At 51.2% G+C, this 27,197-nt stretch overlaps 4 protein-coding genes and 2 long non-coding RNA genes across 7 annotated transcripts in view; 2 read left to right on the forward strand and 4 right to left on the reverse strand.

Annotated features, from left to right (window-relative positions):
* The window catches only part of Hoxa3 (homeobox A3), a 44,558-nt gene extending 23,047 nt beyond the window's left edge, over positions 1–21,511 (reverse strand). The window contains 2 exon segments of the mRNA XM_028864146.2: positions 9,091–9,194; positions 21,430–21,511. The gene's annotated coding sequence lies outside the window, so the exon portion shown is untranslated.
* Positions 155–1,224, forward strand: LOC119087613. Of its 2 annotated transcripts, none has more exons than XR_005091093.1 (2): positions 155–414; positions 743–1,224. It is a non-coding gene; the product is annotated as an uncharacterized LOC119087613 (long non-coding RNA). The 2 variants fall into 2 exon arrangements; XR_005091094.1 differs by having other exon boundaries at positions 157–299.
* LOC119087614 lies at positions 9,413–23,203 on the forward strand. The gene is made up of 3 exons (XR_005091095.1): positions 9,413–9,547; positions 20,788–20,889; positions 21,436–23,203. It is a non-coding gene; the product is annotated as an uncharacterized LOC119087614 (long non-coding RNA).
* Positions 10,031–14,622, reverse strand: Hoxa5 (homeobox A5). Its single transcript, XM_028864143.2, has 2 exons — positions 12,076–14,622; positions 10,031–11,130 (listed from the first exon to the last, which is right to left on the reverse strand). Exons 1-2 carry the CDS (start codon positions 12,968–12,970, stop codon positions 10,880–10,882), a joined length of 1,146 nt encoding a protein of 381 aa, XP_028719976.1. The 5' UTR covers positions 12,971–14,622; the 3' UTR covers positions 10,031–10,879.
* On the reverse strand, positions 13,145–17,060 carry Hoxa6 (homeobox A6). The gene is made up of 2 exons (XM_028864144.2): positions 16,424–17,060; positions 13,145–14,928 (listed from the first exon to the last, which is right to left on the reverse strand). Exons 1-2 carry the CDS (start codon positions 16,863–16,865, stop codon positions 14,669–14,671), a joined length of 702 nt encoding a protein of 233 aa, XP_028719977.1. The 5' UTR covers positions 16,866–17,060; the 3' UTR covers positions 13,145–14,668.
* Hoxa7 (homeobox A7) lies at positions 22,915–27,004 on the reverse strand. The gene is made up of 2 exons (XM_028864145.2): positions 25,412–27,004; positions 22,915–24,409 (listed from the first exon to the last, which is right to left on the reverse strand). The coding sequence occupies exons 1-2, from the start codon at positions 25,785–25,787 to the stop codon at positions 24,093–24,095; spliced, it is 693 nt and encodes a 230-aa protein (XP_028719978.1). The 5' UTR covers positions 25,788–27,004; the 3' UTR covers positions 22,915–24,092.
* Positions 27,005–27,197: the final 193 nt, after the last annotated feature.

The raw sequence follows: 27,197 nt of genomic DNA on the forward strand, positions 1-27,197 counted from the left end.
CCCCCCCCATCCCGGCGCCCGCCCCTCCCCCCGCTGTCAAACGCCTGCCCTTCCCCTCCCGCCGTCCCCGCCGAAGTTCGCGCCGCTCCTCCCCCCCGCCCCGCGCGCTCCCCGCAGCCCTGCGCGCCCCGCCCCGCGCCCCACGTGCCGCGCCCCGGCCAATGGGCGATCCGCGCGCGCGGACCCGGATCAGGAAACGCGCGGGGGGCGTGATGGATGCCGCTATCCACCCGGGCGGGAGGAGCGAGCAGGGGCTTGGGTTCCTCGGCCCCCCAACTTGGATTCCGGCTGAGAAATCGGTGCCTGTTAGGCTATGGGTCCTTTCGAGCCCTCTTCCTGCCCAAGTCTGTCCTAGGCCTTGGGGCAGCTGGTCTCCAGGGCTCAGCGCTGACTTCCTGTCCATCCAGGCCTCGGGTGATCCTCCAGGGGTTCGAGGCCTTCCAGGAGAGGGAAGGACACTGGGACCAAGAGGCAGACCCTGGCTTTTTATCCTAATTCCGGAACAAAACGAAGGAGGCCTACAGACCCGTTTTTTTCGCCCATTGATTCCTCACCAACACCCTGCACATCCACCCAGCTGCTGGGGGTGGGGGGGTCCCTGCTTTGCGAAGCCGGCCTGGAGCCACACAGGAAGGGTGGGTGGAATGGACCGCTGAACAATCCAGGCAAGGATGTACAGCGAGGGCGTTCCAGTAAAACCTCATGGATACTTAATTTTTTTTCTTTCTTTTTTTCCCCCCAGAGGCAGAATTTGTACAGCATTTCATTTACGATTTGGAACTTCCCATATTGCAGTTGATGGAGGGGCAGACAAGAGCTAAACATGCCTCCTTTACCAGGCGCTGTTGTGAGACCTCCACCCTAGAATGGGGATGCACAAAACCCGGCTTGAATCCAGTAACTTCGCATTACAGAACAAACTCCAAACAAAAACAAGCTTGAGATAGAATAAGACCCTTGCGGGGTCTGATCGTCCATCGGCCTTTTCTAACCTTTTTTTCCCTCCTCCTCCTTTTGGATGCTGTTTTCTCAGGCTGTATCAGCGGCGAGGGCTAAATTTACAGGACAGCCTGTAATCCCTGAATTGCTGAAAATTAGCATATTAACGATATCAGTAGCTCCGGAAAGGAGAGAGAGGGGACTGTTGTCTGCCATTTGGTAATTGAAATTTGATGGGTAAACTAATTATGCCATTATTAACAAATAAATTACTTATTAATTCCACCTAATGTTGATCTTTGAAGTAAATACTGATGCTTCATTCGTACTGTGTCCGTCCTCTTTCCTTTCTTCTGAATAGCAGACCCGCCTAGATCCCCTTTGTATGACAGGAAAACAGTGCACGCTGGCATGTCACCATTCTAAAATAACTCATGTTGGCATACAAAGCAAAGATAGTTGAGGTGGAGCACCTAGTTGATTTTTCAGACAGCAGGATAAACCAGCAACCTTCTCACAACTGAGTCTCGAAGACAAGGAAAGTTATAACCCAAGCCTGGAGACACTTCAAAAAGAATGTCAGTTCTCTCTTCATTTATATCGGTTACTCATTTGGGCTACTAAATGCTGGAATATATCCATTTGATGGATAGTCATTTAATGCTTAGCCACATAAAGACTATTATATGAGACTAATCTTTAAACTAATTTAGAAAAAAAGAGGTTAAAGAAAGGATCATGTTAGTTTCAGACTGGAGTCGTCCTGAAGTGGTACAAAGAGCTTTTCCACACTGGGTGCGTGTGCCCAGAGAGAGCTGTCCACTGACATGAGTCACCCTGAATTTTTTTTTTTTTAATGAAATCTGAGCCGCAGACAGAAATCAACACTGATTATAATCTTTAGATATCCTCTCTAGACTGGAGGGAGGAAATCGAGCCTGTGATGTGGCTGCCCTCTCTAGCAAGAGAATATATACATAAATTATCCAACATAAGTAGCACACATATAGACTATATATACAAATATATATGTATTACACATCTGGCTATGTTTCAAGTTGCAGAAAAAAGCATGATGAGGGCATCTCGCCTGTTCCTGGTGTCACCAAGCTTGAGCACACGAGTCCTAGCCGTGTCTGTTTAATATTATTTACAGGCACCGAGACACAGAATTCATGTTGTTTAGCCTCAGAATTGTCTACAGAGTCTCTACTTTTAAGTATTAAGGAGACACTGGCACTGTTTTGTATATGGTTAAGCTGGGTGAGTTAACTATGCCTGTTTCCGGAGGTTCTATTACTTGAGGAAGATGGGCTTACACAGAATCCCTCAAGGCCTGTAACTTGTCTTTGCGCTTCTATCATAAACACAAACGGAGCCAGGACCACCAAGTGTTATCTCACACACCGACATTTTGACATTTTACTGCAAGATTTATGGCTGTAATAAACAGTCTCAGTACCTTTCCTGAACCTTCCACAGCCTCCCTCGGCAAGCAAGCCATAGCATAATCCCATTGAATCGGATAACCTTTTGAAAAACATTAAAACTAAAAAGCACCTCTTGCCTTTACATACTATCCAAGACACCAAAGAAGAGCTAGGAAGAAACTAACTCAATTAGAGAAAACAAACCAAAGTTTACCAGCAGCATCTTGCGGGGGGGGGGGGGGCGGGGGGGAGATGGGGTGCCCTGGAATGGAGCAGAGAGGGAGCATGCTCATCTCCGCACACCAACTGGCTCTAGTCCCAAGCGGGGCTGAAGCTACCTTTTCCTTGGGAAACTGGTAAGCACATTTGCTCATTTCCATGTGCAAGGATAACATACATTCCCCCAAAAGCTTTCTTAAAATCCCATTAAGTGAAATAACTTTTCATCATGTCCTCGAATCCCAGATGGAGGAGGCGAGTGGAAGGGAGTCTGAGGGAGAGTGGGGAATAGGAGGAGACAGTGTTTGCAGCTCGGTTTGAATCTGATTTGAATCATTTTGAATATATTTGGAACAGCCTTCCCACTTGAATGCAACCCTGTCCCAAGTTTCAAAGTGACCGAACAGTGACACCGTGTGCATTTTGTTTCTTATTAATCTTACACATTGACAGTCTTTGTTAAGTCACAGGCGCGCCCTCACCAGCCGACATTTTCATATTTGTTAGACGCGCTGACCTGAAGTTCACCTCAGCCTTGGACTTTGCGCTTCTAAAAGGTCTATACAGTGTCTTTTAGAGAGCAGGGTGCTTTGCCCAGGTCAGCCCTTCCCAGGAAAAACCAAGGGGAAAAGGCAAAGGAAATGTAAGCATTATGGGATGTATTGACTGTATTTGTCCTTTGTTCTTTAAAGTGAGGGCCTCCAGGCTGTCCTCTATCTCCAGCGCTTCCCTGGAGCACACTGGGGAATGGCAGGATTTTAAACTGCCTCCGAGTGACATTTTAGGGCTTCCTCCCACCTACATTAGGCGTTTGGTTATAGAGGAACAACACTTGACTGACCATTTTTACCAATTAATTTGTTTAGGGTGTAATTTCCTGGTTGTGGTTTAAAATAAAAATACAGCCCAGATATAAGGACTGATATGCATTTTAGGATTATTATATTTTAGTACCAGGATGGTATTAAAAAACAAAACAAAACAAAAACCTAATGATCAAAATCCTCTAAGGAGGTAAGCATTCTCAAAACAGTGACTTCCACAGGTCCATTTTGTCACTAGACTAGCTTAAAGGGTGTTTTTGAGTATTGATGCTAAAATGTTTCTTAGGTATGTCACATGGCTTTAACCAAAAATACAATGGAAAGGTTCCCTGGAAGAGACATAATTTCTGGGTGAGCAAGTGGGGGCTGAGTTCTCTTCTTTTCATTTCAAGAGACCAGATGTGAAGTGTTCACTGCTGTAACAGCAGTGACCTTCCATTTCATCTGGCAAACCCCATTTGGCTCCAAGCTTCTGGCCAGAGTAAATCTTTACCCATTGCACAGTAGAGGAGATACTCTGGTTACTTGCTTCCATGAAGGCAGCATTTGGGAAATATTTACTTTACCACTGAACATACACCTGGCACCATTAAATCTAATTAGCCTGAGTGTGTAGGGATTTGTCTCAAACATACTTGCAAGGTTGACATTCTGAGTCCTTAAATTATTCCCAAAATAAAGAAGAAAAATATTTTATCTTTCTCATTGTTGTTTTTCCCACCTTGATCATTTGAAGGTCAACATATAGGAAAAGAAAATATGTCCCCTAGAAAATAGATTCCAGCCCAGACACTTAAAGCTAATCTAGATGTATGAAAAATAAAATATTGGTTAACACTTCATTTGCAACAGACAAATGAGGCATGGTTCCCCGTCTGCTTCTTGAACACACTGTCCCCTTTCTCTTCTGTTCCCCCACCCTCCTCCTTAGTTCGGTTTCTTGTCCTGGGTTCATCCTCCACCCCTGGTCCACACCTATTTTTTAGAGGTGTTTTCTGGAGAGCAGAAGCCTGGTAGTTTAACAATGGCATGGCATGTAGGAACTGCAGATTGTCGCAGTATTTATATCCAACAGTGGTTTAATAATAAACATAACAGAAAAATTTTCAACCACATGAACACAATAACGCTAATAAGCACTTTCCTCCGGGTAGTGGTGATTTTAGGAATCCTGCCCCTTTTATGAGGGCTTCCCACCTCCCTGCTCTGACAACCTCTGCGTTTAGTGGGTTGCAGTTTTGGGGGTGCATAATCTATGCTTGAAAATTGCCAAGAATACTCTTTGCAAGATATCTGCCCTTTTCTCCCACATTTTAGAGATCATTATATGTATTACAATATAAAAAAAAAAAACCACTCTGACTAATCAGAATCACTCCCTTTTTTCATAGAAAAGGGACATAATGGAACGTTAGAAATGTTAGAAGCTCGCTACTTGGTTTTTTTTTTTTTTTAGTGGTCCTCTGATGAGTTCTAAGCATTTTTATTTTGTGACAAGCCTACATACCATTCTTGATTCTCCAACATTTAAGGTTTTGGTATTTTTGGTAAGCCATGCCTATTTACCTGCAGCGATTCCCTCAGAATGGGAGTGATAATTCAATATGAAATACAGCATGTATTACTCCCGAAAAGAGGAATTTTCTCCCCTTTCCTCCGTAATTGAGGTCATTCAACCACTAGGGTTCACCTGGAGTCCACACCGTGATACACGCGTCACTCTGAGCTATTTTATCTTTTGTGCTGATAGTCAAGATCGCAGCTCTAACGTTGACATCAAACTCTGTCTGTGCAGATGACTAAGAGTGCTGCACAATGTAAACTTTTGACCCTCAACTTTTTGACCTGCAGTTGTAACGCACTAACCACAAAGATACACAGCCTGAGCCCCCTCTTCAGGAGGAAGGGGCCCCCCTCTGGATCCTAGGCAGTCCTGCCTCTGCCACTTTCTGTTGGAATTAGAGGATAGAGTATATATTTCTGTGTATTTGTGTTGTGACCATGTTTCCTGTCAAACCAGCCTCCTCCTCCTCCTCTTTTTTTTTTTTTTTTTAAGTCAGGAATTAGGAGCTAGATTAACTTGAAGTCACTGGTGACCCCACTAACCAGGACAATTTAGGGGAGACCAGGAGAAACTTTTGAAGCAGAAGTGCAAGAAAAGAGAGAGGGGAGGGTGAGCTGGCAAGGGGGTGTGGGGTGGTTTTTGTTTTATTTAAAAATAAAGCCGCAGCCTTAATTGTTGGGAGAGCTGGCCCGGGCAGGCGGAGGGCCGGGTTGACTGTGAACTTGTACTAAAGCGTGCTCTGCTGGCGGGTCCTAGGGTGTGCAGATTTATATTCTCTGCATTTACTTAACCCGGCAGTGAACTGCATGGGCGCCATTTGTTAGGCGATGACAGACTTCACCTCCACCTAGGGCTGCTTCACAAAATCGCAATAATTACCCAGTAACCTTCATAACAAATATTATTATTGAAAAGGCCAGTTTGTGAAGAAGGGGTCTGCTAGAGGGACAAAATTCTTTTCAGAAAACACCAAACAAAACAAATCTGGGCTTCCCCTCCAGTTCTGGAGCTTAGGGCTGTGGATCCCCCTCCCTGTTTGACTGAAACCCCCCACACACACACTTTTGCCTTGGCATCCTGTTTATACTCTTGTGGAAGCCAAGGATCTGCAGCCTAAGATGCTCTGCCTCCTTTCTGATGGGCAAGCCATGGGTAGACCCCAGCCAGAGAAGGGGAGGTGGCAAGGGCATCTTGCAAGCTAACAGCCAATTTTCTCTTCTGTGGTTGCTGGGATGTTACATTCTCCAACTCTCAACAAGTGAGAACCACTGTTTCTGGGAGAAAACTCTGTCTTGCTCTCTCAGAGCCAAATGAAGCAGGGCAAAGTGAGAAATCATAGGAGAAAAGGGATCTTGGCATAATGTTGTGAAGTTAGACCAGAGAGACACTAACAAACCCCTAAGCAAGTGTGACCAGAAGCTTCCTATGATGCTCATAGTTGAGGGAATATATTCCTTTTGGCTTGTAGAAACAAACAGGGCCCTGCACATTTCCGCCACCTTCTCCTTTTACAAGAGAACACACAGATTTCTGCCACCAGCTGAAGCTGGATGTCTTCATAAAGCCCTCAGTGGGAGAGTTGTTTTTTTTTTCCTCTCTCTCTCTAAGTAAGTTCCTCTTTAAAAAAAAAAAAAAAGACTCAAAAGAATCCACAAGAAGATATAACTCATCTACAAAATGAGCAGATAACCAACCAGCATCTTAAATACACTTCCCGTGAAAACAGTAAGAAAGGGAACAGTCCCTCCAATGGCAGCCTACAGTCACTTGACTCCACGTGGGTCAACCTGCCCTCTCAAATTCTACTTAAGTCTTGTGAAGATTAAAGCACACAGAAACAAGCAAGCTGACAGCACTCATAGCCTGTGATTTTTTTTTTTTTTTAATTTGTGGGAAAGATCCCTAGGAATGTATTTGGTTGGATAGGATACCATCAGCCTTTTTACCCATTCCCACACCTCAGGGTGTGGCCCACGGGTGTTGTGGATGCTTTCTTTCTCCCAGGTACACCTAGGAATACCAGCATTTCTACAACCCTTGGGTTGTTTTTTTTTTTTTTAACCTCCTAATTTCAACCACCAAAAAAATTATGCAAGCAAAATCACCAGACATATAACCAAAACAGAACCACAACCCAACATTTCTAATAACCCAAACTCAGAGCAGCAAAACAAAGAATCCAACATTCTCAGAAACATCAAATAGTAAGAACCCATTCCCATGTAAATTTTTTTACTCCAGTTCTTTCTAAGAGGTGGACACATATTCCCGAGTGCTGAAGTACTAATATTCACTGCACACAAAATAACTTTGTGGATTCTGCAGCTCGCCACTGTTTAGGGGAAATGGGATTTATGAGAGTTTTGATTTTTTTTTTTAATGTCCTAAGTTTAGCTTTCTTTGGATCTCTGAATTAGGGCTTCTGTGGATTTATGTTGAATGAAAGATAAGATACATCTATATAATAATGCTTGTTAGGATTTCAAATCAACACTTTGAAATGTTTCTCTCTAAGTACTTGGTAAATACCTTTACCAACCAGTACTTGAAGGAACTACCCAGCTCCAGAGAAAGAGAAGAGGCCTATTTTTTTTTTTTTTTTTTTGCTTCATTTCTAAATATAGTTGGAAATTTTGCCTGCGCTCCTTAAACAGGATTGAGGGGAACTTATCAGGCCTCTGGTGGGTACCTACCCTGAAAAGACCCCAGGACAGGCCAGAAAGTCCTCAGTTATTTGGTTTGCGTTGCCATTGAAGGAGGTGGGAGGCTGGAGCCCGGATGGAAGTGTATCCAGGAAATTTGTATTTTGCTTAACTTCACTCATTGGTGTAATTTTGGAGACTGTTTTGGAAAACATATATTATGTAAATTTCCTGGGATCAAACAGAAAGAACAAATAACAAAAGAGACAAGGAAATCTCCTCGTGACAAAGGAGCAGTTTCTTCCTAAACTGCCCTTTATGATGTGTCAAGAAAAACAGCCTAATGGCTCTAGGGACTTTTAAGTTGGGCATTGAAGACACCTCAATTTCCCTCAAAACTTTAGGCACAGTTTCAGAAGAGAAACTGTGTCTGCGTGCTGAAGAGGGGTGCATTTCTCTATCTTTAGTGTCAGCGAGGGAACCACCCCTAAGCAGCCCTTCGAGGGTCTTGAGCATTGATGTCTTACTCCTACAAAGAAATGGAGGACAAGGTAAGAAGGGAGTCAGAAGAAAGGCAGGGCGGAAGAAAAGAAAGCGCTTTTACCCCTTTCAATTAGCCTGAGGATTCAAAGACTAAAGTTAAATCCGGCCATAAAGTTTATTGCTTCAGACTCACAGGCGGGTGAGAACACGGCCAGCGAAATGAAAAGAACAGGCGGGCGAACTGGGTTCAGGGCCTGGCCCGGTGCGTGCGTGCGGGGAAGCTGAGTACCCCCTACCTCCTAGGTGGGGACCCGCTGTCCCCAGCACCCTGTGGGTGCCAGCAGCCTGGTCTCTGCCACACAGCCAGGGCCCCAGGCAGCATCTACGCTCTCCAGCCAGTCTGAAGCCCAGCCCCAAAGGCCGCCGCCTCAATTCAGGGCTGCCAAATGACCCTGGCCCGCGAAGACATATTGCCACAGCCCCAGAAGGAATCCCGCCAGTGTCGGCCTCAGCCCTGCCTGGGCCTTTCTTTCAAACTCTCCAGTTCAGTTCAGCCCTCTACTCCAGTGGCCCGCGCCCCTTCAACTCCCAGACCCCCACTCCCCATACCAGAGCTCCACGACCCCCAAAGAGCCTGGACCTGGCCAAGCTTAGAAAGAGGGGCGGGGGGCTGCCAAGTTTTCACACACAGACCCATTCTCACACACACAAAAATCATCTTTTTTTGCACGCCGGCGGGAGCAGCGGAAGTCATTAACATCCACGATGGTGCAGCAATTAAAGTTAGGCCTGGGATGCGGCTCGGCCACAGGCGCTGTTCACCGCGCTGCCTCCCTCCACAGAGCTGGCTCTGGCTCTGCTAATTTGGGCAGAGAGAAAAGTTTGTTCTCCCATTTTGGATCCAGAGACAGCTTTAGCGTTACTGAGCCAGAGAGAAAGAAGAGCAAGGAACTTTGCGGAGTGCAAATAAACTCAAGAGGCGAGCTTACCTTAACTTGGAGGGAGCCATTTTTCAGAGAGTTTTGAGAACTTGTGGGTTGGACACTTCTGGACCTAAAATTGACAATTTGAATGACCAGGCAGCACACGTAGCCTGCAAAAGAGTCAAATGGAGTCCAGCGTTAGTGAGATTATATGTTATGTGGTATATAATGTTGGATGTCAACTCCCCAAAACCATAAAACTTACTTTAATGGCCCCACGTGACGTTTTATAGCCAGTGAGCCGATCTGTCGGTGCTATGGATGATTTTACGATCTAATTCATAGACAAAACCCTATTCATTTGGCACCCAAATGTCATATAGCCGGAACTGGGGCTTATAAAGTTTACTGTTTTATAACTTTTAAAAGGAAAGACGGCATCCGTGTAAGCAGTCGGTAAATGTGCAAATCTCTAGTTGCGCTTTAGCCGTTCTGAGGAGTTTCCCAATGGAGCTAGGATGGGGTAAGTACTTTCCATTTGTAGCAAATTAATTGTAGCAAAAGAAGCCAACTGGGTTAAGTGAGAGGAGTGGGGAAGGGGTGCTGGGGTGGGTTAGTAGGCAGGGGGTTTGGGGTCTACATCCTGGCAGAGAATCCCCTTCAGCAAGGCCTAGGACAGCCTTAGGAGTGAAGGATGTGTGTGGGCCGGAGTATGGCTAACAAAGACCTGGCTTTTCTCTCTTCTCTCTTCCTCTCCTTTTTGGCACCCACTAAGTTAGTTAACTTGGTTTCCTCAGAGGTGGACAGGGTGGACTCATGCTTTGGAACCTCCTACAACTCTTCCCACCTTCTTCTGGCCTGAATTTTCTGATGGCTCCTAGTTAGGAAGGCTGTGAGTCAAGGTGTCCGTGGGAGACCACCTTGGACAGGCAAGCTGCCCCAAGGAGCCTCCCTCAGACTCACCAGCTTCCAGCACGGCTGGACAGACAGAAAAACAGAAAGAGCCGCTTGCTATTTGGCACAAATCAGACCAAGAGAACTTACAATAGAAAGTTTATTTTTTTGTTTCCAGTCAGTATTTTTTTTCCTTAAAAACAAATACAAATAAAAAAAAAAAGCTGATCACAGTTTGCTTAAACAGCCAGACTTGGACAATATTTGTAACTTTGTTCACAAAAACATACATCACTGAAGCTGGGCTTATAAGAGCCACTTCCAGAGTCCGTGCAAAGGGTCCTACAAAGGCACGCAGGGACACACACTGCTTGGAGTCACAGTCGTCGTCACAGCCACTAGCCACTACACGTTGAACAAGTTAAGTTGTGTCTCATCAAGTCACCTCTACAACAGCATTAATTACACAAGGAATATAGGTAGTTTGAATAAAAATATCTTTAACAGCTTGGAGCTATTGAGACAGGAACACTTCCACGCACATGCACGTTAAACAACTCAAGTGCAACACACAACATTGGCACTAAACGAGGTTGGAGGGGGGGCTTTTGTGTGTGGTTTTTTTTCTCTTTTCTTTTCTTTTTTTTGTTTTTTTTTTTTGTTTTGTTTTGTTTTAGTTACTTCAAGTAACACAGCTTGCTTCATATAAATAAGTTAAAACATCTATTTTTTCTTTTTCAAGACAAAGCCATTCAGGACAAAGAGATGAACAGAGGCAGATCTACTTATACAGGCGCTATAATAGCAATAAACAGGCTCATGATTAAAAGATGAATTAGGGCACCGAGAACAGGGCTTCTTCACAGAAGGAACACAGGGGGAGTTTCAGAAAGTCACCTTAGTACTGACACTACGGGCAGGGAGCCCCGCTAACACTGCTCAGTACTTTTAACTCAAATACTCAGGGGCGGAAGGCCCCTCCCGCGGCGGCCATACTCATACTTTTCAGCTTATTATCTTTTTTCCACTTCATTCTCCGGTTTTGGAACCAGATTTTAATTTGTCTCTCGGAGAGGCAAAGAGCATGTGCTATTTCAATCCTCCTTCGGCGGGTCAGGTAGCGGTTGAAGTGGAATTCCTTCTCCAGCTCCAGGGTCTGGTAGCGCGTGTAGGCCGTCCGGGCCCGTTTGCCTTCCGGGCCACCTATGTTGTCTGCAACAGAGAAGTCAATGGTTTAGCCACCAAGCCCTTAGCACCTGCTTCCAAGAGTCAGCCGGGGTCCTGAGCCGGGGAGAAAGCTCAACAAGTCCTCCCCTCGCTCCCCACCCACCCTGCCCCGAATCTCCTTCCCTCTTCCTTTCTGGAGAGAAAAACAACAGGATTTGGACCCCACCTGAGGCTGGAACCCTGTCTTGAAGGACAGCCTGGCTCTCCCTCGCCCCCATTCTGCTCTTTGGCCCTGCAGGAGTTGTCAGAAGCAGGGGCACTGGTCTCCCAGGCTGCCCACCGCTCAGAAACGCAGCCCCGAAGCACTGCCTTTTTCTGAGTTCCCAAGTGGCCTCCAGGTCACCCTCCGTTAAAGTTCCAGCCGCCCTAGCCGCCTCCTGTTCCAGCCTGTACGCTTGGGGCGCCCGCTTTCTTTTCCTTCCCTGTCTTTTTCCCTCTCTCTCTCTTGCCCCCAAACTTCAGATTCTCGCCTACCCTCGCCGGGATTATGCCCCCCAAGCCCCTTTTAGGGGACTCTAATTAGTAACGCCGTTTCCCCCGGCATAGCCCTTCTCATAAATTATCCACCCTGACAAGCCCGATTCACGGCCCCTACGACCATCCCTACCTCTCCATGCCCTGCTCGGCTGGCCTGACCCTTAAACGCGCTCCGAGGCGTTAGGGTTCCAGATGGAATTTCTTCCTCTTTCCACATCTAAACTTGCTCGGCCACCCCTTTTCCCCCCCAGTATTTGCGAACACAGGATGCTGCTGCAGTAATGGGGAGGAAGTAAAGAGGAAGGCAGGGAAGGAGAACCGCAGGGAGAGGCTCTGCGGGCTGGAGAGAGGCGAGACTAGGAGAGAGACCCGGAGAGAGAGGCTGCAAAGAACAGAGGGGGACCGAGACCCGCGCCCCCACGGACGCGTGGATCAGAAAACGGCTGGCTTTACCGTGACTAATGTGCAGCTTGCGCATCCAGGGGTAGATCTGGGGCTGAGCTGGCGGCGCCGGGCTCGGCTCGCTCTGGGCGCTCGCCTGCTCGCTGCTGGCAGGGGCGTCCTCCTCGGCTGCCGACGCCGTGCCAACCCCCTCTCTGCTGCTGATGTGGGTGCTGCCGGCGTTGGCCGAGGCGCCGCTGGAGTTGCCCAGGGAGTTTTTCCCGCCGTGGTGGCTGTCGCTGCCGGGCGAGGGGGCCACCGCCGAGCAGGGCAGCGGGTCGGGCGGAGGCGAGTGCGTGGACGTGGCCGGCTGGCTGTACCTGGGCTCGGCGGGCGCCGCACTGGCCCCGGCCGCGTAGCTGCGGGCGCGCTCGCCAGAGCCAAAGTGGCCGGAGCCCGAACGGCCGACGCTGAGATCCATGCCATTGTAGCCGTAGCCGTACCTGCCGGAGTGCATGCTCGCCGAGTCCCTGAATTGTTCGCTCACGGAACTATGATCTCCATAATTATGCAACTGGTAGTCCGGGCCATTTGGATAGCGACCGCAAAATGAGTTTACAAAATAAGAGCTCATTTGTTTTTTGATATGTGTGCTTGATTTGTGGCTCGCGGTCGTTTGTGCGTCTATAGCACCCTTGCACAATTTATGATGAATTATGGAAATGACTGGGACATGTACTCGGTTCCCTCCTACGTAGGCACCCAAATATGGGGTACGACTTCGAATCACGTGCTTTTGTTGTCCAGTCGTAAATCCTGCCTGATGACCTCTAGAGGTAAACTCGTGCACTAATGGGGGAGTTGGGTGGAGGCGAGAGGGGTGGTGCGCGCGCCCTGGGCGCGTGCCCGCCATCCGCCGCCGCCGTTCAGTCGGACTCGAGCGCCACCCTCTGGAGGCAGGGCGCATTGCATCGCTTCCGACCTCGGGCTGCAAGGGCCGGGGTCGAATTGAGGTTACAGCCCATTATGGCAAAATTATTGCATTTCCCTCGCAGTTCCATTAGGATGTACCAATTGTGAGGCCGTCAGCTGCCGATCGCACGCCCGGCGAGGATACAGAGGATTAGGGGGAGGTGGTGACTTGGAATTATTTACAACTTTATTTCCCTGGCTTTGTAGCCCCTCTTATTTTTGTGTAGAGGTTGGGGTCGGTTCTGCCCGTCCGGCCCGCAGCTGTGAATTTTGGAAACGCAGATATCACCTTCGGGGAAGGAAAGACCATTTAGCCAATTGAAGAAATAAATCCTGCCCACAGCAGCAGCCACAATTACGGCTCTGTTTTTGTGAGCGCGCGTGAAGGACAGTGTCCCTGCCGCTCTTAAACGACAGGCGTCTATTAAAGATAGCTTTTGTGTAGTGTTGCTCCGAGGCGAGGTCAAATTCCATACACTCGTATAACCAGAGTCGATTTTCCTCCCGTGTAAATATGTTTTTCGTGTCATTAGTTTGCTATCTGATTTGCTTATTTATCCAGCCTGGAATATCTTCATCCCTGGTCCGGTTCCTCCGGCCAGCCGGGCCCCAGGTAGCAGGGTTCTTGGTGAACCCAGAAAGTGGGCCCTGACTCCCTGCAGCCTCTGAGGCTGCTTGGAAGCTGGGATCCGTGGGCAGAGCTATCGGGGTCTCGCTTAGACCTCCAGGAGGAAATTGCGGGAACTAATGGAACCATTTTGTGGCAGTGCCTAGTATCTCCGTAGTTATTTTCCTGGGCTCCGAAAGACGAAAGTAAATCACAAATGTAGCTGAGAGGCGAGCAGATTCTCCCCACTAGAGGCCTGGCATCTCAGGCGTCCCTGGCACGCTTGGAAGCTGGACTCTTGCTGCTCCTATGGTCCTGGGCCCCCTCCTTGGGTCCTGAGAGCTTCTAGGATGCGGCGCCCGAGCTATACGAGGCAGGGAGCAGGAATCGGGAGCTGGGAGCCTGCGGGAGCCTAGTCGCTCCGAGGCTGTACCGTTCCACTCGCGCCCAGGTTGGCTCGCCCTCTGCTGAAGCTGCGGCTCTCCCACTGATGGTTACGCGCCGGCAGAAAGACTTGGTTCTGTCGGGGAAGAGGGGAGTTCCCCTTTGTTCCTCCGGCTTCTTGTTTAGGGGCATCCTGAGAGGCTGAGACAGGGCTGGGGCCCAGCTCTTAGGCCCTTTCTTTTCAGTAGCCAGGGCCGATTTGGAGATGCCCTTCGAGATTTGATGGCGAAGGACCGAGGCGGAAAAGTCCAGACACCAAACCGGGCACTGCCTGGGGTTCTTTCTTCCCCCAACAACCCCGCGTCTTGCAGCTCAGGGAGCGCAGGGGCGCTAAGACAGCAGCAGGGCCAATTCTGGGTGCACCCCGGGACTCCCAAGCTGGCTCGGGCAGCTTTGAGGAGAGAACCTGTGTGTGTGTGTATACAGTGCGTCTGTCCCACAGCTGACATTGGGTGTGTGAGTTTTGTTTGTTTGTTTTTTTGTAATAAGTAAATGCGCAGACGCTTGCAAAGCTTTGGACTTCCCTAAGCTGCGGAAGCACCCGGCTGGGAGCAGGCTGGAAGAAAACTTGGGGAGCAGGCAGGGGCACCAGGGGGCAAAGCCAATAGAGGTTAGGACGCTGGCCTGGTCCCTGCCTGGAGTCTACTCGCCCGCCTTGGCCTCAGAGTCTTCCCCGCTGGGCTGTGTGGAATTGATGAGTTTATTTTCCTTTTTCCACTTCATGCGCCGGTTCTGGAACCAGATCTTGATCTGGCGCTCGGTGAGGCAGAGCGCGTTGGCGATCTCGATGCGGCGGCGCCGCGTCAGGTAGCGGTTGAAGTGGAATTCCTTCTCCAGCTCCAGGGTCTGGTAGCGCGTGTAGGTCTGGCGGCCTCTGCGCCCGTGACTCCCATACACGGCACCTGCAGGCGAAAATGCAGGGCGGGTAAGCGAGGCCAAAGGAATCCAGTCCGTGTGCCTCCCGCCAGCAGTCCCTAAGCTTGCGAGCACCTTACTTCCACCCCAGCTTCTAGCACCAGCCACAACCGAAGGCAAAAAGCCGGCTGGGTGGCAAAGATGATTCCTACCAAGGCGAGATGGTTTTCACCTAAAAACGACTTGGGGTGGGAAGTCGTTGCTTCTGACAAATGCGGCCTGTGAGCAAACCATTAGAAGTGAAGAAATAGCATGGGCATTGTTAATTTGAGGGGCCAAAGTCACTGTGTCAAGGGAGGGCAGCATTTATTTTTCTGTGGGTGGAGTGGGGATCCTGGGAGCAGCATGGAAAACTGAATTCTCACATTGGTGTCTGGGAAAGATGCTATGGCGGCTCCTCGCGTCAGAACTCAGTGTATTTTGGGAAACTTAAATATGGCCAGCCTTCTCAAATCTTTGCATATTGTTAGCAAGTTCTGTGATTGCTCTGAACACACTCCACTGGGAGGGTGCGTTTTAAAGTCCCCATTAGGCTCTGTCCTGCTGCAAGGGGAAAGGGGAGTCCCTGTGGAGTCTTTAAAAACCTGGGATGGAGGGATGGTCCCATAGGTGAGGTCCTGGCCATGTGGGACTGAGTTGGGCTGTCTGGGTACCAGAGGTACCCAAGGCAGGTGTGAGGCTCAGGCAGGGTCTCAGGAGGAGAGAGAAGTTGGCTAAAAGTGTGGAGTTGAGTGGAAGGTAAGACTGGGAGGGAGGGGAGAGAGAGAGAGAGAGAGAGAGAGAGAGAGAGAGAGAGAGAGAGAGAGAGAGAGAGAGAGAGAATATGAATATTCTAAGGAGGTAGCCCTCCACAACTCCAGAGCTTTGGTGGAGACCCTGAAAGGGTCAAGTGAGGAAAAGAGCGCCTCTGTCTGTCTGGGCTTCTGAGCTTCCGAAGGGCAGAAGGAAGAGGGGTAGGAATGTGAAGGAGTTTGTCTGTGGTGCCTTCTGGAGGCCCCCTTTGCGTGGAAACCTGAGGGGTGTCACAGGGTGCAGCTGAACAGACTTTCCTCTCCCCTCTGTTGCCCTGTTTCAGGTCTCGTGTAGCTTGGCAGTGAATCTTTTACACCCCTGAAGTATCACCTTACATGGGGCTGTGGCCCAGTCTGTCCTCTGGCTGGGCCTGATTGCCCCACTGGGAATGTTTGGGTTTTTTCTTTTTTTAATTTTTCTTTTGAGAGAGGGAGAGAGAGAGAGAGAGAGAGAGAGAGAGAGAGAGAGAGAGAGAGAGAGAGAGAGAAGGAAACTTTGTCCTTTCCTTCTTCCTAGTCTCTCTCCTTCCTTCCTTCCTTCCTTCCTTCCTTCCTTCCTTCCTTCCTTCCTTCCTTCCTTCCTTCCTTCCTTCCTTCCTTCCTTCCTTCCTTCCTCTTCCTTCCTTGTCTGCCTGCCAGCTTTTCCTTCTCCCTACACTCTCTGGGGTGGAGGAGCAGGGAAATGCCTTACCCGCACAGGAATTCATCCGCTGCATCCAGGGGTAAACAGGGCTCGTGTACTTCCGGTCGGTGCCTTCCTCATGGAGGGCTTTGCCCTGCACGCTGCTGCTGTCAGGTTTGTATTGCTGCTCGGGAGAAAAGTGCAGGTAGTCCCCGGGGCCCCTCTGCTTGCTATTGCCCGAGGGTGAGGCGCCACTGAGGTCCTTATCAGAATAGAAACATGAGGCCCCGTACTCGTAGGATGCCCGGTTGCAGGCCAGGACCGAGTTGGACTGTTGGTAGAAACAAGGTGAGGTGTACGTCTTGTCCGGAAGACTCGACGCCCCGTAAGAGGCCGGGAAGGGCCTCAGCGCGTCATAGCCGGCCGGGTAGAGGGGCAGCTGGCCCAAGAAGGAGTCCTGGCCGCTGGGCAGGCTCCCAGGGAAAGTGGGATTCACAAAATAGGAACTCATTTGCGCGCCCCTCTGCAGGACTGTGATTTGTTGTGTATTAGTACATCTGGCTATAACTATTAGTAGTCATCGAACTGGTTTGTTTCTGGATGGCCGAACGCCAAAAGCGACAGCAGCAAATCGCACCAGCTGACGCAGCGGCGGCCAATGGGAGCGAGCGCCGGAGCCCGCTCCCCGGGGACCGCGGCGACCGAGGCAGCAAAGTTACAAACAGCCCCCAGCCCGCCCGCCCGCCGCCCGCCCGGCAGATTAATGGGCGCACACAGCCAGCCGGCCCCCCGCTCTCCCCCGCTCTCCCCCACACACCCCCCGAACGCCAGCGGCGGGCACGGCCCGGGCAGGGAGGTGCAGCTCAGAGCCGAGGAGAGGCACTGGTGCCCAGGTCAACGAGGAGGCCCCACTAGGCCCTGCTCTTTCCTCTTTCCCTTTCTGCCTTGTTGGGTTTTTTTTGCTGGTTTTCCCCTCCAAACAGGAAACCTGACGAGCCTGAGCCAGAAGGGGCGGTGACTAGAAGGGCCTTTGCTCGTGGGAGCCCTCTGTCCCAGGCAGGTCCCAGGCTGCCCCTCCCCTAGCGCGCCCTTAATCGTGGGTGTGGGTTCTGGAGCTGGAGATGGGGCTCTGAGAAACCAGGCCTTCGCTCTGCTTTTCAGCCCTAGGCTTTAGGGATCCATGAACGCCTTACCCCCTCCCATTCTTACTACAGGTTGGGCCTTACTGCCCAAAGCTGAAAGACCACCCTCTCTGAGCAGACCCAGGCCGAAGGCAGGCCCTTCCTGCCGCCCCCTCTGCCCACTGCCGCACTCCATGTTTGCCTCGCCTGCAATGGCCCGTGCCTGCGTGGACTTAAAGCGAGCAGCCACACCGGCTGAGCACCGCATCCTGTCTTTGAACCCCAAGAAAGGGAAGGCTAAAAACCCGTGGTTTCGACAAGAAATGCTCTACGGAAGAGTGTCTGTGAAACCCGGACTAGGAAGCCATCCAGGGGATTTAACTCCCCTCACCCAGCGTCCCAGGACTCCCCGAAGCTACTGGGACTGCTCAGAGCAGTGGCAGATAAAATTCCAGCTGCAGTCTCTCCCTAGTCTCCTTCCAGAAGCGAGAGAGATGCAGGGCCCCAGTTGCAGGGCACGGAGTGCAGCTCCTGGGGCCCAAAGCTTCCCACAGGATAATTAATGGGCTTGGTTTCCTGGTAGTCCGTAGATTGCACTACAGATTGCACTGTATGAGGCATACCCACTTGCCCCCTACCTCCCCACCCCCCAATACCCCTAGTGCTGCAGTAGCTCCCAAACCAGAATAGTCCTGCCATCTTGTCACCAGCTCCAGAATCCTGAATTGCCTTGACCACCGGCCCAGGCCTGGTGACCTCCAGATTGGACATGGAGAGCCTGTCCTGGACTTGCTGCCACAGGGATCCGTCTCATTTTGTAAAACGTGACGTCCGTTCGGTGGCATTTGTGTTTGTAGGGCTTATAAAAAGCTCTTGAATCAGCTTTAAAACCCCCAGTTCTCTGGGCGGCGGAGAGACTGTTTACAAGGTTTGGTTGGAAATTCAGGAGGTTGTTCTGTTCGTAAGATCTGTAAAATCCTGGCCCATGCGGACTGATGAGGTTAGGCTTTGGGCCGAGGTGACAATTGGTAATGGTCCTGCAGGAATCTGGTAACGACATTCTTAATCTCGTCTTTGCTTTTCTGTTTTTTTCCCTGGGCTTCTTCCCCCTAAAGGGGAAAAATTGGAAAAGGACTTGCCTCCAGAGAGCCTATGAAGGCACATTGACATTCTTAATCTCGTCTTTACTTTTCTGTTTTTTTCCCTGGCCTTCTTCCCCCTAAAGGGGAAAAATTGGAAAAGGACTTGCCTCCAGAGAGCCTATGAAGGCACATTGAAGGAAGGCTGTGCCAGAAACCGTGTGCCCAAGTCTTTATCTCTCCAACCCAAGAAAGTTTTTTCTTTCCATAAAAGCAAGAGTTATCCAGGAGAGGATAAAATTTAGCGTGTCTCACTGAGAAGATGCCATACATGAAAAATGAAAACTTGGGAGAAAAAAATGGGGGATTTTTTTCTTAAAAAAGCTGTTTGAAGAAAATAAGTTTGAGTTATTGGTTCTTAAACAAAAAAATCAGATAACAATTATTTCACCCAATATGATTCGAAGTGAAAACAGCCATTTTGCAGGTGTTAATTGTTTACATTTATCATTGCTCTTTCATCCTTCCATGTCCTGCACAGGGCTGGAGCTGGTAATAGTTCACCACTATTATTGTTATGTTTTGCTCTGGAGTCTACATTTAATTGTCTCAACCAATAAGAGAATTTGATCTCTCAGCTAGGAGCCAGAAAATGTCTTTCCAGCTTTTGTAAACATTAAGATGGAAAAAAATATTAAATTGAAATCTTTACGTATAAGACAAGGCTAGTGCTTATTTAAGATGATAGTCGATCTATTTATTCTTCCACATATATATGGGGGGGGGGTCAGTCCTGACTGCTCCACTGAATGGGGAACAAGAACTCTCCCTCAATAGGGCCTCTCCTAAGGTGATGAGAGTGACCGCCCCAGGACTCTGTTAGGTCAAAGCCACGCAGAAAACTTACCTCTCATCTTCTCTTCAGAGGGGGTAGGATGGCACTTTGCCCTTGCCCTGGGCTGCCCATTGAGCCCCTCCACTTCGGCCAGCCTGGAGCCGGGCCTGCAGGTGTGTGGGAGGACCCCGAAGGTCCATCTCCATGCAGCCAAGTCTCCAGCCCAGAACCCAAAGCACACAGGTGTGGCCTCTGCCAGTCCCAGGCCCTCTCCAAGAGCCGCCTTCCATGCCATAGCCAATTCTCAGGGCCAGCCAGGCCAGCAGGCCTCAGCACTACAAATGGTCTCTCCGATGTCAGAATCTCAAAGCCAACGCGCGCTCCCCAACTGGCAACTGGCGTGCGCCCCCGGGGCGCCTTTGGGACGCGGAGTTTGGACAGAAGCAGCCATGACCGGCCGGGCGGCCTGTACAACCAGTCTCCTTGGTGCTGGGTTGGGGGCGAGGGAAGGACCCGAGTCTATTCCGGCGGCTGAGGTTTCTGCCATGGGTAGCCGAAGCAGGGAGGTTTCACAGCCAAACAGACCCTGGGAGACTGCCCCTCACGTCCCCCTTTGTGCCCCCCTTCCCCTGTTTCTGGGGGATCTCTGAGGGGCCCGTACAGCAGTCGCGCCAGGCTCGAAGAGGCGGGCCGCTGCTGGCGCCGGTCCCGGGGACGGCCACAGCGTGGCAGCAGCGAGCTCCCAGCACGGTCGCAATAAATAATCCGCCCCAGGCAGCCACAGTCAGGCAGCCAGCGGCCCTGGGAGGCAAAAGCGGCGCTTTCTCTGCCCCTGCCCCGGGGCGCACCCACAGCGTCGTCCAACGAACATCCCAAATATCAACGTGTCCATCTTAATTATCTGATCTATGCCGAGACACTCTCTTGAGAGAGGAAAACAACAACAACAATAACAACCCAAAACCAAATAAACAAAAAGAACTATAGCCCAGAACCTCGCGACTGATTCTCGAGTGGCTCTGTCTCTCGGGGGGGTCGGGGGACGGACGGAGGGGGGTGCAGATCTGACCTGGTCAGCTGCGCTTTCAGGCTCAGCCACCACGGCTGGTACCACCGCGCAATGCAAAGCTACAGCCAGGCCAGCAACACTCAGTGCCGCCTCGCGGCTTGCTGTAGTCCTCTCCCTGGCGGCTCGAGAGGTAGGGGACCGTGGACACCAGCCTATCACTGTCCTTAGGTGGGCTGGGGCTGCCACCCTGTTATTTCTCAGACTCCGTTTCGCAACCTTCCTTCAGAAACCTTAGATATGGTCCTTCCACACGCGCCAACACGACAGTCCTCTGCACCGAAACGTCCTCCAGTAGCACCCAATTAATTCGATTCTCTCCTCCACCACAGAATTCCACACATGCACCTAGCCCCTTTCCCAGGGCTCCAGACATCACTCTGGTCGGAAAACCGGGCAAATGAAGCAGGCAACCATCGGAGAACTCTGAATTAGTAAGTTTTGCTTTTGTGTTTGCTTGTTTGCCCCATCCTCCCTTCTCTCTGAGACCAGCCCCACAGGAGAGAAGAGTGTGCCGAAGCTAACAAAACGCCCGTGGGCTACCTCGCTCTGCTCTCCTCTCGGCCCACATTCCCAGGTCGGGAACTATCTCTGGTTATTAGGGGAGTCAGTTGAATCAATTGGGCCATGAATGAAATAATCCCAAACCCCAGAGGCTGATAGGGAACAGGAGAATGCCAGATGACTTCCCTTTGGGCTTCCCGGGGTCACCGGGGAAGGGCACTGTGCCACAGAAGGAAGGCTGATCTGCCTTGAGGGAGGAGAGCGAGTGATGTAGGTGGTGGCGGTAGTGGGGGAGAATGAGTGACGTGTTTGGGCTGCGGTGTGTATTGGGGCTGGGTGTGAAGGGACAGTGCCGATGATGATGATGATGATGGTGAGAAATGCCCTTTTTCAAAGTCGTTCTGGGTGCCCTCTCCCACCGCTGTGGCACCTCACCCACCTTTGCCCTGTCTCCTCCCCACATGTCTCACCTTCAGACCGCGGCTCCCAGAAGCTCCAGCCTCTCTGACAGCTGTCGCTACGGCAGCCCAGGAGACGAATTGTCCTCCTTCCTGGTGCCAGAGGACGCAGGAAATTAGCCAGGTTGTGAGTTGCAAAGCGGCGGCTGCTGCTCCAGGAACTGGACGCGCCCCACCTCCAGCGCCAGCGGCCGGCCTGGGCCTGGCAGTGCCTTCCCCTCGCTCGCCATCGCCGGACAAAGCGGAGCCCAAGCAGGCTGGGAAGGCAGAGCTCCGAAGCACGCAGGACGGAGCGGAGCAAAAGAATGCGGCTCTATTCTCGCAAGGGAAATTATAAAAAAGTTCATGTTCACGGTTCCTATCCACATGACCGACAGCGGCCAATGGAAGGGCCGAACAACTCATAAAGTTGTATTGCAAAGTTGTAAATTTTCATAAACAACAACGGATTTATGACCCTTTCCCCATCACTAAGAGGAGGCAGCTCTTACACCGGCGCCATCTTACCACCGAGGCTGTCCCGACTTGGGGCTGCAGGTTTTACAGACCCTTTTAGGTTCGATTTTATTAAAAGAATCCTAAGAAGCTGGTTCAACCCAGCCAGGAGATAAGAATGGAGATCTTCGCGGGCCAAACTCGGGATGCTCTAAGCTACTTCCACCGCCCCTCGCCCCTGGTCCCTGGCTGCTCGCTCCTTTCCCAACCACAGTCCCTCTTCTGCATCAGGACTTGCCTAGGTTGCGCAGCCGGGTCTGAGGCCCTTGGCAGCCCCAGAACCCCTCCGCTGCAGTGTTGGGCCCTGGGGCATCCTCGCCTCTACTGAAGGCTAAGTGGGGGTGCTGCGGCAAGGACCCTGAATCCTATTTCCTACTCTAGGGCTGGACTCAGGGCGCATGCGGAATCCGGAATCAATTGGAGGGTAGGTAATACCCTTTGAGAGCTCAGTCTACACCTTTAGAGGAAAGGTTGAATTTGGAATTCGTTCTTGGAATTTGTGGACGTTTGGGAGGTCACAGATAAAATATACTGTATTAACTAATAGCTGTTTTCAATGGATCTAGGTAATTGGTGCACACAATAGACAGACAAAAACATCTACAAAGAGGAAGGCACGGATACAATTGTAGACGCAGAAAAATGGACGCATAGACACAGAAAAACGTGCAGTTGGACACAGAAACGCACACATCCAATTATAGACATGGAAAATGTTGACACACAACACAGATGTACACACATTATGGATGTGTAAATGTACACAATTATGAAAACTTGAAGCAACCACAAACAAAAAATATAGAAGCACGCTTACTCACACAAATCTACACACACACATGGGAAAAGAGACAGGACACATATATACATGAATAACTAAAACTGAGACTCAAGGACAGTCTCTCTATGGTGGCTTCCCCTTGGTCCTTTGACCTACAAGGCTTGCCCTTCACCTATGGCCACCTCCCCTCGCCCCAGACCCTCTGGATAAAACAGTCCACGTTTCTTTTTCACCAAGCATCTTTATTGATACATAAAACATAGGTAACTGGGCTGGTAAGCATGCCTTCCCCGAACCCAGGCTGGGTCTACGGGGGACATGGGACAACACGGGAGATAATGGGCACCCGGGTGGGTATTGGACCTCTCCCACCCACAACAGAATTAGTTCAACACAACACATCATGCTACAAAGTCACCCCATTTAAAACAGCCTTCCCAAATCAAGACATTCCTTTACAAATGAGCTCCAAGATTATAGAAATGACAAAAAAAAAAAAAAAAATCTGGTTCAAATATACAGTATTTGCCCTTGGTAGGAAAAGTCAGAGTATACATATTCGACATGGCTGAACAGTAGGACACAGAAACGGGGGGGTGGGCAGAGCGAGGCTGGGGACTTCTCCTGAGTCCCACAAAGCTGAAGCTATTCCAGAGGTCTGCAGCCAGCTCGGGAATGCTCCCCTCCAGAAGTAGGGGTAATGGCCCTGAACTTGAGGTGCCAAAGCCAGAGAAAGAGGGATTCTAGGCTGCAGCATTTGGTATGTTTTTGGAATAAATATATTATTTTTTCAATTTAAATAGAAGCCAATGCCCTGGTCCCTGAACCTCATTGCCTCGTCTGTGAAGCCTGGGAGACTCCAAAGACTGTCAGCTTGAAGCGTCAAGGCCTGGCCTGGGAGGAGTGGGTACACACGCAGGAAAGCTAGCCAGCACAAAATAGGTAGTTTAGGCCTAGTAGGTAGTACTGATCGTGTTTTTGCAGGGAGGGGGCGGGGAGGGGCAGGTGCTGGGTGTCTGCCACTGTTAGGACACGGAGAGGACTTCTTAGGAGTGGTGGCCCACCGGGGCTGGGCCCATAGGTAGTTTGGGGGTGCCTCTCAAGGAGGCCTGTGCTAGGTAGTATTTTGACTGTGCCAGAGCACAACACTGGCCCAGGGTTGTGGGTATCTACTGGGGTCCTCAGAGGCAGAGAGGGTCCCCAAGGTGACCTAATCTCCCTGGGAGCTAAAGCGGGTGATGGAGTGGGTGGGATGAGGGTGGGGACTGATTCCTTCTTTTCTTTCTCTCTCTCACTTTTTAAAAACACTTTATTCCCTCCATTTTTGTAACTAAAATCAGAGTCTCTTAAAGACGCTTCTCCGACTGTCCTGTGCAGCCAGGGCCCTGTGCCTGGCCCTTTATTCCTCTTCTTCCTCTTCCTCCTCCTCTTCCTCCTCATCCTCCTCCTCGGCCTTGTCAGCAGCTGCCGCGGAGACGGAGGGCACGGCGTCTTCGGGGGCCGCAGGAGGAGCCTGGCTCTCATCTTTATGTTCTTTCTTCCACTTCATGCGCCGGTTCTGGAACCAGATCTTGATCTGGCGCTCGGTGAGGCAGAGCGCGTGGGCGATCTCGATGCGGCGGCGCCGCGTCAGGTAGCGGTTGAAGTGGAATTCCTTCTCCAGCTCCAGGGTCTGGTAGCGCGTGTAGGTCTGGCGTCCCCGCTTCCTATCGGGTCCTGAGAGCAGAAATTTGGACATATAGACAAACAGACAAGCAGACTGGGATGTGGACAGAAGAATGTTTTAGTCAGGCCCGCTCGCTGTCCAAGAGCCTGTACCTTCCACCCTGCCCAAACCCAGGCTCAATCCCCATCACCCCCAATTGAGCTGGGGGAGGAGAAGTGTGAGCGGAAGACCCCGGGTCCAGACAAACGAGCCTGTCTGTGAAGAGTCTTAGAGCAGAATTCCAACTTTACAACCGGCCTTTCCAGCCGGCTACGTTTCTACAATGTCCTGCTTCCCCTTGACAAAGGGAAATTGTAAATATAGAGTGTGGCAAGTGGGAGACTCCGCACTTTTGCCATTCAAAGGCAAGCCTAGCCGCTCCCCAGTCCTGCTGGAAAGGGAGCGACCCTCCTCGGCAGCCTCATGCACAAGACCTTCCTGTAGCAATCCCACCCTCTGTCCCATTCGATCCAGCTAGGCTCTGGAAATGGCCTCTGGGTACAGGGGTGGGTGTGGGATCCCGGAGGTCCTAGCTCTCTCCTTGCCGTTGAGAAGGAAAGCCAGGCCGAAAGAAAAGGAGGGTGGTGGTGGTGGTGGTGGGAGCTGGAGTCAAGAAAGGAATGAAGGACAGGAAAGAAGGGAGAGAGGGGAGAGGCTGAGGGAGAGAAAAAGAGAGGGAGAGGGAGAAGGGGGAGAGAAAGAATATGAGAATGAGAATAGCAGAGAAACTTACTGTAAAAATTCCAAGGCAAATGGAGTTAAATAAATTTACGAGGATCGAACCCATTAATTGGGCCATAAAAAGTTTTATGAGCCTCATTTACATACAATGCTACGGGTCTCTCCACGCAATGGCGCCTCAGCTCTAATTAAAACCAGAAAGGCAGCGCCACCGGGACTTGCGGGGCGGCCGGCTGGAAGCCGCCAGGCTGGGCTCTCTCGGCCCCCCGCGCCCCGCGCCCGCACCCCCCTGCTCCGCCCGCACGCCGACCCGGCGGGTCGGGGGCGCCTACCTGAACTGCGCATCCAGGGGTAGATGCGGAAACTGGCCTCGGCCGGGCCGTGCAGCACGCCCTCGTCCGCCTTGTCGCAGGCGCCTTTGGCGAGGTCACTGCAGAGCCCGGGGATGTTTTGGTCGTAGGAGGCGCAGGGCAGGTTGTAGGCGTCGGCGCCCAGGCCGTAGCCCGACGCGAAGGGGCTCTGATAGAGGGGGCTGTTGACATTGTATAAGCCCGGCACGGTGGAGGCGAAGGCGCCGGCGCCCGGCCCGTAGCCGCTTCTCTGCGAGTTGGGTGCAAAGGAGCAAGAAGTCGGCTCGGCATTTTGGAAGAGAGAAGCCCCCGCCGTATATTTGCTAAAAAGCGCGTTCACATAATACGAAGAACTCATAATTTTGACCTGTGATTTGTTGTCCGGCAGCTTTCAGTGTCGGTTTTACGAGGTAGCGTGATATATGATAACATTACACCCCCAGATTTACACCAAACCCCATTTTCTTTTGGACGGAGCTCGCCGCGGCACGTGACCGCCCACATGACCGCCTCCGCCAATCTCAGCAGCCCTCACAGGTGGTCTCGCGCCACGGGCCGGCGGCCGCCTAGAATGGAACGGGAAGAGGCTCAAATACGCGGCCCACGCAGCGCAGCGGCCTGCACCCCGCCGGCCCCCGGGCGCCCGACGCAGTCAGAGCCCCATCCTGGGGCCCGAGCCTGCGGAAGTCCGGCAGGGTTCGCTCCCCTCCCCCGCAAACCTCATACCTATTCCTGAACCCCAGATCCAGTGTGTAGATCCCCCTGTTCGTGTCCTCTCTGCAGACTCAAGCCCCTGCCGGGGTCTCTGCAACCTGTCGGCCCATAGAGAGCTGCTCTTTGCTCACCCCTCTCTCTCTGCAGGAGAACGTTTGAGGCCAGATTTGATGCTCGGGTGCAAACCCCGCAGGCGCGGCGTCTGCTCTAGCTGAGCAGAGCGAAATGCTGCCACAAACTGGAACCATGTGGTTCGAATAAAGTCAATGTCTCCCAGCTTCCTTTCTTTAATCGGCTCGGCGGAGCACTGTTTATCCGCCCTAAAGGAAGCAGTGAAATATTTATCTATTAATGAGCCTCATTTGCCAACAGATTTATTAACATGGGATTCCCTTTCCTCCTCCCGGACACCGCCGCCCTGCAGTCTCTCTGCATTCGCTCCTGGGCACCTGGCTGGCCCGCAGCAACCCCACAGGTGGCTCAACACCCCCTTTGTCCTTCCCACAACCCCTGGTGTTACCCCTGGATCACGGGGAAACTGGGTCACCCTCCCGCAGCATGGAAGCTGGAGTCCACAATTTTCTAAATGCATCCTTCATACTGGGAGGTTTCTGGCATCTCCCAGGCAAGCTACCCCTGCACCTCCGCCTTGTGGGCCGGGGAACAGTAGACTTTTAGAGCTAATTTGGAGTGAAAAGAGGGGGGGGGTGTCTCAGGGGCTGGCGCTGTAGCCCACCGTGGAACCCCAGTTTTTTAGGAGACTATAGAAGCAAATAGGGGAACCCTCTCAAGGGCCACCCAGATCTCACAGCTTCGCCTTTCTAGGCACTGGTTCACAAAGGCAAACAGTCTCATTCTCTTCCTCCCAACTAGTTCCTCACCCTGGAGGCCTACCTTGCGGGACTTTGGACCCCCGTGCAGTGATAGGTCAGATGGAGGCCCTGCTGCCCAACGCTCTCTGGAGGATATTTGGGTGAACCCTTTTCCCTAAGCGCCTCGTAAACTGCCCAGGCCGCGCTGGAAGACTGGCCACCTTTTACTGCTCAGCTCGATT

Source organism: Peromyscus leucopus, chromosome 3 (assembly GCF_004664715.2).
Source record: "Peromyscus leucopus breed LL Stock chromosome 3, UCI_PerLeu_2.1, whole genome shotgun sequence".
In the NCBI taxonomy this organism is placed as follows: domain Eukaryota; kingdom Metazoa; phylum Chordata; class Mammalia; order Rodentia; family Cricetidae; genus Peromyscus; species Peromyscus leucopus.

Excerpts from the sequence above, each read along its gene's own strand:
- Hoxa5 (XM_028864143.2), bottom strand. The coding sequence starts at position 12,970 with ATGCGCCCTGCCTCCAGAGGGTGGCGCTCGAGTCCGACTGAACGGCGG. Across the intron at positions 11,131-12,075 it reads CAAGCTGCACATTAGTCACG|ACAACATAGGTGGCCCGGAA; the intron begins GTAAAGCCAGCC and ends TCTCTGTTGCAG.
- Hoxa6 (XM_028864144.2), bottom strand. The coding sequence starts at position 16,865 with ATGAGTTCCTATTTTGTGAATCCCACTTTCCCTGGGAGCCTGCCCAGC. Across the intron at positions 14,929-16,423 it reads GCGGATGAATTCCTGTGCGG|GTGCCGTGTATGGGAGTCAC; the intron begins GTAAGGCATTTC and ends TTTCGCCTGCAG.
- Hoxa7 (XM_028864145.2), bottom strand. The coding sequence starts at position 25,787 with ATGAGTTCTTCGTATTATGTGAACGCGCTTTTTAGCAAATATACGGCG. Across the intron at positions 24,410-25,411 it reads CCCCTGGATGCGCAGTTCAG|GACCCGATAGGAAGCGGGGA; the intron begins GTAGGCGCCCCC and ends TTCTGCTCTCAG.